The following is a 9,634-nucleotide window of genomic DNA, read 5'->3' as shown; positions in this document are numbered from 1 at the left end:
AAATAAATAAATAAATAAAAGCTTTCAGAAAGGGCAGAAAGAAAGTTTTCAATTTGACTTTATGGAAGCAAATATAAAGAAATGAAGGGCGAATAGAGATTTTTGCACAGTATCATAAATTATGTGATTTAATTATTTGCATGTTTAAGGTTACATTTACTCACTGCACCATCTCGTGGTACTTTAGTTTATTACACGAAAGTACAGCCAGACCCAACTTTAGTACAGATCTCTTCAACACAGTACATAGATGTTTAGAGAGAGAGAAGTCACAGTGGATGTTTCTTCACATTCTGCTCACAGCTAAAGTTCAAACATAAATGAGGCCGTTTAAACTGTTATAAACTAAACAGAGGAAAGCCACTGTGTCACTGACTGAAGCGAAACAAAACTTAAAGTGAAATAAAAACTGATTTTAAAATGCAGATGTGGTAAACAGTGTGGGTAAATGGTTTTGAATTGTGAAGTGTTCCGGTCTCTTTGAGCCTGTCATGTTTCCTGTTGGGGCCCCTCCCTTTGGCACGCTGCTGTTTGCAGCCACATTTATAGCCGTCTTCGGGATTTGTTTGTGCTCTGAGCCGCCCTGTTTCTTCACCGCAGACGCAGGCAGCTGATGATGATGATGACCCTCTGGGCTGTATTTAAAGCCCAGGGAAAGCGGAAGCCTGGCCTGACTGTTATCAGTTGAGAACTGCTAGCTGGTGTAGCCCTACACTGAGCAGCCTTCATCGTTAGCCGCCTGTGCTGTTCACTCATACATAGTTATTAAACATGAATAGAGAAGGAAATGCGAGCTTTTTGGAACAACAGGACTAAAACATCACCAAGAAGAAAGAGAAGAAGAAGTAGTCACGGGGTGAGTAGCTGTTAGCTTTTATTTGTTTCTTTTTTTCCACCAGGCGGACGGCTAGCACTTCGCTGACAGCTAGCAAACAACACAGCTGCCGTGAAAGTGAAACCGATTAGAAAATGCTCCTTTATAACGACGTTTTCACTGTGACGAAGTTGGATAGTAGTTATTCGTGTGTGTAAAGAACAGCAGATATACACACAGCTAATTTGAGCTGCCGCGCAGTTGTACAGTATCATAATTCAACTCTGATCCAGACAATAGTCTGGTTCAAATTCCCACATCTGTCTGCAGCGGTTAGTTCCTGTAACAGAGCCACAGTGAAGGAAAATGCCCCAGTTCGAAAGCTAACTGCATATTAATGTATGGGGGCTTATCATTGTAAGAAACCCATCATTAATCATTCATTCAACGTGTAATTTTTGTTTCATCTTGACAAAATCCCTGCATTGATGTTCCCCAGCTGACGAATCCATACACACAGCTGATATTTAAAAGACTCGGAAAACAATAGCTTAATAGAGTCAGCGCTTGCCTTAATTTGGGGGTTACCTCTTTGTTTATCTAGGTCAGGGATTGTACCTCTTAATCACCCCTGACGATCCCCCAATCTCCGTATGCATAAACAATAACACCAAGCAGCAATAGGGAAAACATGAATCAGAATGGGATAACAGCTCTTCGGGTTCACAAAGCTGTTCATCATCTGGCTCTGTTAATTCAGGATTTAACAAATCAAAGTGCATAAGAGTGTGACTCAACTAAAATGAGCTATAAATAATCACAAAAGGGCTTTGTTGTCTAACTTCTATTTAAACAGTGAGATGCTTGACTTAAGTTGAATCATCTTTTCTCAGTTGCGAGGGTTAGAAACAGCATTTGTTGCCAGATGTTGTCTAAATTCTTGTTTTAATCACTGGGAGATTGAACAGCAAAATCTCATAAACTGACACAAACATTTCTGCTCTGGCTGCCATGTCAAATCTCCTCTTGAAAAACAAGTGTTGGACATGGAAGCGTATACTGGTTTTGGGTATAAATGCTGTAGTTTACCAAGGGTATGTACAGTGCTAAAGAGGTTTTATTATCAGCACTAGCCCAGTGTTAACCCACATAAACAATAGACTAGTAGCCCAGTAGTTCTTTAAAAGTAAGTTGATAAGTATTTTTAGTGAATATTCCCCCCAAATCCCCATTAAAGTTCCATATATATCAGACATGCTACTTTGAAATTATTGTTTCTTATTTTATTGCTTTTAATCAATTTATTTAAATTTTGCTTATTGTGTTCTAATTAATTTGTACAGAATAGGATACATTTTTGAGACAGCAAGAAAAAATGTGTCCTATCTGTAGCGAAGGGTTATCTGAGTTAAGACAGCTGTTTATTAGGCTGCTGCACATCACACTCACTATTACTGACCTCACACTTGGTTTTATAATGGATTAGCAGCTGCTTTTGGGCAAACTGGCCCACCTCCAAACGGACAGCTTTCTTCTAAATGACGGAACGTCTTTTCTGGATAATTTTAGCCGTTCCCACGTGGAAGGAAATTAATCATTTGTGAAACAGACTACAGACATTTAAGTAACTCTGTCACAGTACTGCAGTAAGCCAAATGACGAACAAACTCTGGTCTACTGTCACATTTTTATATATCAAAATGCTATAGGTCAGCGTCTGTTTGATCAGTTATCTGGTTAATAACCCAGTTACCGACTTCCCTGACAGTGCTAGAAACATCAAGAGGGAAGTGTGGAGTTGGGTTATTGCAAAACTGTAATACCATGTTGTTTGCTAGTCATGAACATGAACATGAAGGTCAATAAAAACAAAGCCTGAGCAGATGGACTGTAAGCATAATATAGCAAATAAAATGACTCGTCATGATAGTGCAGGCATTGTACTGTAGCTGATTTCCATAAGTTCCTTCTCCAAACCCAGAACTTCCCTCCGACAAGCCTAATCTGGATGCTAAAGTATTAATGGACAAGTGCACACTGTAGCACACACAAAAATGTACTTAAAACATCACTCAAACTTGTCTCCTTGATCCATTTATTTACTTTGAGCATTGCAGAGTAAAATTGGTTTTCTCTAGTATATTAAGTTGGAGTAAAATTACTTGCTATCTCTCCACCACAGACATTTTTTAAAAACTATAATGCATTGTCTGTGTGTGTCTGTTTCTCTGCAGAGCCACTAGAGAAAACCAGGAGCAGTTTGTGCCTGGCACTACCCCACCCTCCCCTCACCTCCAACCCTTCACACCCTCCAGTCCATCCGTGCTGCCAGCGAATGGACCCTGTAACAATGACGACCGGCGGGTGCTGCCACCTCCCCGGCTCTCTGTGTGACTGTGCCAGCAGCACAGGCCTGTGGAAGAGCGTGGAGGAAGCGGGCAGTGACGGGTGCCAGGCGCTCTACGTCACCCAGGTCACAGCCATAGATGGACGGTTGCTGTCCTCTGTGCTCAAACCAATGAGTGCACAAAGGTACTTTAAGAATATTACTGTTATTGCTGTAAGATGTTCCACGGGTAAACTTTGAATGGGATTGTGTTGTCTGTATCAAATCTGCAACATGATCTCCCGATTGAAAAGCAGTCCTCACGAAACGCTCTCTCACCTGCAGAAAAAGCTTAAATGCGCACTGGAGTCTCTGTAGTTATAAACTGCAGCACTAAGCCAACTCCTTTGCATGTTCAGTTCAGGCAGTTTGTGCTTGTGTTCTTGTTTCCTTGAAAAATAAAGTAGTACGTTGCAACCTCTTGAACTGAACACTGCTGTGTGTCACTGCCGGTGACGGCAGCTTCCCCAGAAATAGGAAAAAATGTAGTTGTGGTTTTTTTTTTCTTTTAATGAAAGAAGTTGCTCAACTTTGTGATTATGCCTCGTATTAACACTAGTTCAGACTACGCGCTTCTCCATTTTGCTTGTTTTTTTTTTCACTTGTTCACTACACACCCAGTGAATATTATCATTATTCTCTTTGGGATAGAATGGCAAAACTTTTTGCTGTGTTTTATGCAGACAATGCCTGCCATTTAAAAAAAATGTCTGTATATTTTTTATCTCAGTGATGGTCCCATTTGCCGTATTTGCCATGAAGGAGGCAGCAGCGAAGGTCTCTTGTCTCCATGTGACTGCACAGGCACTTTGGGTACAGTGCACAAGAGCTGCTTAGAGAAGTGGCTGTCGTCCTCCAACACCAGTTATTGTGAGCTTTGCCACACAGAGTTCAGCATCGAGCGCCGACCGAGGCCCCTCACAGAGGTAACAAAGGTCAATGCCCTTTGCCTTGTCTGCAGCAATCCTTCTCATCCTTTTTATTCATTGTGGTTGGGCTGCTGGTTGTGAATGAGTGTGTATGTATGAAAGTGTGATGGTGCTTTTTATCCTTCTTTTTCTTGTTTTACATCTCTCTGCTCGCTTGCTTGCTTCTTTGTTAATGCAGAATGTCTTTTCTCTTCATTAGCTTCTTTCTTTTTACCTGGTCTCTGTCACAGTCTGACTTCTCTCTGTTTTTCCTCCCTTCTACGTCTTACCCCGCAGTGGCTGCGAGATCCCGGCCCCCGTAATGAGAAGAGAACACTGTTCTGTGACATGGTGTGCTTCCTGTTTATCACTCCTCTAGCAGCTATTTCTGGCTGGCTTTGCCTGAGGGGCGCTCAGGATCATCTTCAGCTGAGGAGCTGGCTGCAGGCTGTGGGCCTCATTGCCCTCACCATTGCCCTCTTCACCATCTACGTCCTTTGGACTTTGGTAAAAAAAAAAAAAAGAATTCCCATCCATTATTACTGTAAAGCAGACATTTTCACTCGGAAAAGTTGATGTATAATGCTGCCCTTTGGTTTTCTTCAGGTATCATTCCGCTACCACTGTCAGCTGTACTCTGAGTGGAGGAGAACAAACCAGAAAGTACGTCTGCTCATTCCCGAAGCCAAGGAGTCGAACTCTTCCCAGCATTCCTTGCTCTCTAATAAACTGATGAAAAAGTCGGCCAGCGAGAGCATAGTATGAGACCAAACGGAGATAGTCGATGATAATGGCATCTTTTATGTACGAGGGCTGATTCCCGATGCATCCTGCCCACAGTTTTGACTTTGAAGAAGCACCTGTGGGGATTTTTTTTGTGTGTGTCGCTTTTTTTTTCTTTGCACCATGGGCTCATATTTTTTCACATAGCAGTTTATAATCCTCACATGGGTGCAGGAATTAGCACATTTTAAAGGAATCTGCCTGTCCTCGTGTCAGGTGTTGACCAAGTTTATGCAAAGGCACTGAGGAACGGTGAAGGTGGTGGAAGCATACAGAAATGGAGCCGAGCTGTCTCATCATCACAGATGTGACAACATGACTGGCTAAAACTGACAGCATAAAACAAGATGGATCGAGTAAACTTGTTAAAGAGGACTGTGAAATTGAATGATTGTCCTGCTTGGTTTAACAACCCATCGATGGTCAGGTATAGCACGTCTACTCATTGTGTATTGCGATGATAAAAGCAACTGCTATATACGCCTTTTAATCGCGTGTTATGTGGGCACACACTTACCTACTTGGGGCTTCTTGTCTCTGCCCACTGAGGATCTCATTGTATAATCACATATTAGTCTGTAGTGTAAAGATAAAAAGCTTTGATCTTTAATTTTTATGTCATAGTCACATCTGGATATGTCATCTGAGTGGAAACTTTTAACTCACAGCTTTTACATCATCTCATCTGAGACCAGGCGGCTGCATAACATTCGTAAAGCAGAGACTTGTGCAATAAAACACTGTGGACATCGAGGTTTTCGCAGTACAACGAAGACAGTTCTACCAACGTGCACAGTTATGCATGCAAGCAGCACTGTTAATATTTTTTTTTTTTACTCTTATTGTATTCTAAAATCATTTTTAAACCACTTAAGAACGAATGACTTTCCTATTCCTACTGAAGTAGGGTTTAACAGTGTCCTCATAGAGGTTCTTGTACTATCAATATGTGACGAGTAGGTATTTATATTTATATAGGTGGACAGAGACTCCATCACGAGTATTGGTGTGGTGGCTGGGGCAGTGTACTAAAGCGTTATCGGTGTTGCTTGTTATTCATTTTTGGCGTTTTATTTTCACATTGTCATGTGTCTTTCTTTTTTTTTCATGATTACAACAGTCAGAGAATTCCTGCTGTTCTTTAAGTTACGATTAAGCATTTGGTCTTATGTGATGAGAAACTTTCTTAATCTGGGATTTTTAGTGCTGGTAAACCCTAAAGGTAGCCGCCAGCATTTTGATGTTACTGACCAGACTCACCTGGGACTGGCTGTGTTGGTAGAGTTGGGAGATAGCTGAAGTTGATTACAAACTACAGCGTGTGCCTGGTATTCAGATTTCCGGGTCATATGATGGTCCAGTTTTTGTTCTTCTCTATGCTTAATTTAGGTTACAGGGAGATGTCTAATTGCTTTTTAACGCATGCTGTAGGCTGTCCACAGGGAGACAAGCTTGTAGATTTAAAAAAACAAAACAAAAAAACCCTCCCAACATTACATGTACTACTAAAAAAATAATTTAATTCAGTGGATCTAATGAAGCCAGTACAGCTTAGTATTGGTCTGAAATACTTTAATCATTTTAATTTATAGATTTGTCTTTTAATGGGTTGCAATTAAAAGAATTCCTCCCCTTAAAGGGGGTGTTTAAAGCGATATAAGTTTAAAACTAACCTGACGACAACCTGTTTGGTGGATTTTTGATTTTAATTCCAAGAAAGGAATTTGTGATGCATGACGCCATCATGGTGATCAAACTGTGCGATGCCTTTTGATTTACTTTCTAGTAAGTTGCATTTAATGAATGCTTCTGCATTTAGTAAATGGACAAAATCTATCATTCTTGGTTAATTATTTAAATATTTACCTTTAAATCAATCAGGCTTGAATAGTAATTTATTAACATGATGTGGTGTGTGGTGATGTAGAATTTATAAGAGGGAAATGTGTTTTTAAAAAGGGCTTGTGGTAACATTCAGCAGACAAACCAGATCAGCGAAATTATTAGTTTCCAGTAAGCATCGTACATTTTTCCCTCCTGTTCTTTGTTAATTTTAATGCTGCATAAATGTGGTAAACCTGAAATGAGGTTACCAGTTAAGTAGGTGGTGAAGCATTAGTCATGTAAAGATGTCTGTTTTCAGGAGGAACGTTGACATATGCTTGTGTTTTCCTCCCTCTTTCCCACAGTGCTGCATTACCAGTAACGAGTCATTTCCTTGTTTACATTACCAGTTCCCTTTGGTACATTTCACTCCTGCTCGTTTGATCCGCGTTCTGCCCCAGATAAATATTTGTTTGTGTTTTTAAGAACAAAGGATTACACCCTGCAGCACCGCGGTGCGCTCGTCTGCCTTACAGGCTTACGATTAATTTGGTCATCCGTGTGTTTACCCGAGAAAGTACTGGAATCTGTTTGTACGATGTAGTGCAAGAAATAACTGAATTTTTGATGCAATGCAAACTTATTTCCTGTATTGGGAGTCTCTGCAGAGTTGCATCAAACTATGCAACACTTCTCCTTTTTTGGCTACTAAGAGTTTCTGACAGTGTTTTTAGAGAAACATAAAAAGAGAGTCTAAAATGTTTGTCCTAAATGTGTCATGACACATTTAAGACAAATTTGAGTCGGGAAAGCAAATATAGAAAGGAGTTTTTCTTTCATTTCCTTGTTGTTACTCACACAAATGAACACGCAGATGTTAATAATGTTGCGTTATAACACATTTGTGAACTGGGCATGTTGGTTTTTTTGTTTCATCTGCAATTTTTGTTGCTATTCCTCAGTATTTTTTAAATATTTTTAAATACTACAATGTTTATGGTGTGCTGTGGGGTGAAGGGATGTCTTCATCTATGTACTGGTACCTGCAATCAGCCAAGAAATGTTTGCAAAGCAAATAAAACATAATCATAAATTATGTGATCCTTAATCTGATAATTTGTCTGCACTTGTGTAGTGTCGGTAAGGAATTGTCATATATGTTATATAGTGTAGTTATAATGGATGTTTACAAGTCATTCTCCTAGTCCAGTGACGATGACATGTCATTAAGTCTGTTTTGAAACTCAGCTCAGTGAGCTTGCTAATCCTAATGGAAAGAAAAAACAAACCCATAATGTCAAGTCCTTCTATGGTATCCGTGGAGACTCGCTGAGTATCCGCTTCCTGTCCGCTGCATGCGACATAAGCAGCTTAGAGTAACACAAGTTCAAAATATGCTGTTTTTGTGAAGAGGGTCTGCTCTCCAGGAAGGAAAAATGTTTTTCACAGGTCATTATTAGGACTCGAAGCAATGTTAAAAGCTGTTTCTTCTGCTTTCCTACTTGCCTGTCTTGCTTTAAGTGACAGCAGTTGCATTCAAGAGATGTAAATCTTGGTGTGCTGCTCCAAGAAAAATGATCAAGATGGTGATATGAAAGAGCTACAGAAGATATTTACTCAGGTAAAAAATGGCAATATATATATATTATTTATTTTTTTTTAAATATTTGTGTTTATTTGCATTTAAAAGGGGACTTATGCTTCTTTATATCCTGTCATATACGCTCTATGGTACAAATCTTCAGCTGTCAGTCACATGTCATAAACTTTATGCATTTAGACATGGTCATAACTGCTGATGTTCAAACTGAAAATCAAAATGTGGAAGAAATTAGATTTAGGTGACTCTGAGTATGACGTAGCTGTTGGCGCCAGACAGGCTGGTCTGAGTGCTGATGTACTGGGGTTTTTCCCAAAGAAAGAATGGCATGAAAATGAGAAAATATCCAGTGAGCAGCAGTTCTCTGGGTGAAAATGTTTTGTTGATGCCAGAGGTCAGAGGAGACTGACCAGACTGCTCTGAGCTGATAGGAAGGAAACTGTAACTCAAACACTCCCTACAACCAAGGTATGCAGAAGAGGATAGTGGAAGGCACGGGGACCTTGAAGCTGGGCTACATCAGCAGAAGACCACACCAGGTGGCACGCCTGGCAACTGAAAACAGGAAACTGAGGCTACAATTCACATGGGCTCACCAAGATGGGACAATAGATTAGAAAAACGTTGCCTGGTCCGATAAGGCTCCACTTCTGCTGTGATGCATGAGTGGTAGGGTGAAAATTTGGCACAAACAGCATGAAAGCATGGATTCATCCTGCCTTGTGTTGACAGATCAGATGACTGGTGGTGGTGAATAATTTCCTACAACAGCCCACCACTGACGATCTCCAACCTTATCACCGGCATACCAGTCTTCTAATGCCTGGGTCCAACACCTTATATCATCTCAAACAATAAGTTCACTATACTTGAATGGGCTATATAGTCACCACATCTCAATCCAATAGAGCACCTTTAGGATGTGGTGGAACAGGAGATATGGATGTATGGCCGCAAATCTCTGAGGAAGAATTGCATTAACTTGTTGAATCTATGGCAGGAGGAATGAAAGCTGTTTTGAAGGTAAGAATTCCTACCCAGTGCCCAGTAAGTGTATTTGCAGTGTTACACTGGTGGATGCTCATACTAAAGATGACCAGTTTCAAGTTAAAAAAAACCTCAGTGTATGTACAAGTAATTTCTGTAAGCCAAGCAGTTTTTTTTGCATGTATTGATGATACCCCTAATGTCGTCATCAGTGCACAAAGCTGGCTCTTAACAGAGGAGCCGACCTACCTGCTGTTCAGGTCTTTTGTTTGCAAGTGGTAGCCAGTCAGAAGGAAAAAGTATATGTATAGATGGATCCATGTATGTATGGA

At 40.4% G+C, this 9,634-nt stretch overlaps 1 protein-coding gene across 1 annotated transcript; it reads left to right on the top strand.

Moving 5' to 3' along the window:
* The first annotated feature begins 485 nt into the window (after nucleotides 1-485).
* Nucleotides 486-7,811, top strand: marchf2 (membrane-associated ring finger (C3HC4) 2). Its single transcript, XM_003439872.5, has 5 exons — nucleotides 486-856; nucleotides 3,049-3,346; nucleotides 3,931-4,126; nucleotides 4,406-4,615; nucleotides 4,715-7,811. Exons 2-5 carry the CDS (start codon nucleotides 3,150-3,152, stop codon nucleotides 4,871-4,873), a joined length of 762 nt encoding a protein of 253 aa, XP_003439920.2. The 5' UTR covers nucleotides 486-856; nucleotides 3,049-3,149; the 3' UTR covers nucleotides 4,874-7,811.
* Nucleotides 7,812-9,634: the final 1,823 nt, after the last annotated feature.

Source organism: Oreochromis niloticus, linkage group LG23 (assembly GCF_001858045.2).
Source record: "Oreochromis niloticus isolate F11D_XX linkage group LG23, O_niloticus_UMD_NMBU, whole genome shotgun sequence".
NCBI lineage: Eukaryota > Metazoa > Chordata > Actinopteri > Cichliformes > Cichlidae > Oreochromis > Oreochromis niloticus.
This window is presented reverse-complemented; position numbering and strand designations above follow the sequence as displayed.

Excerpts from the sequence above, each read along its gene's own strand:
- marchf2 (XM_003439872.5), top strand. The coding sequence starts at position 3,150 with ATGGACCCTGTAACAATGACGACCGGCGGGTGCTGCCACCTCCCCGGC. Across the intron at positions 4,127-4,405 it reads GACCGAGGCCCCTCACAGAG|TGGCTGCGAGATCCCGGCCC; the intron begins GTAACAAAGGTC and ends CTTACCCCGCAG. Across the intron at positions 4,616-4,714 it reads TCTACGTCCTTTGGACTTTG|GTATCATTCCGCTACCACTG; the intron begins GTAAAAAAAAAA and ends GGTTTTCTTCAG.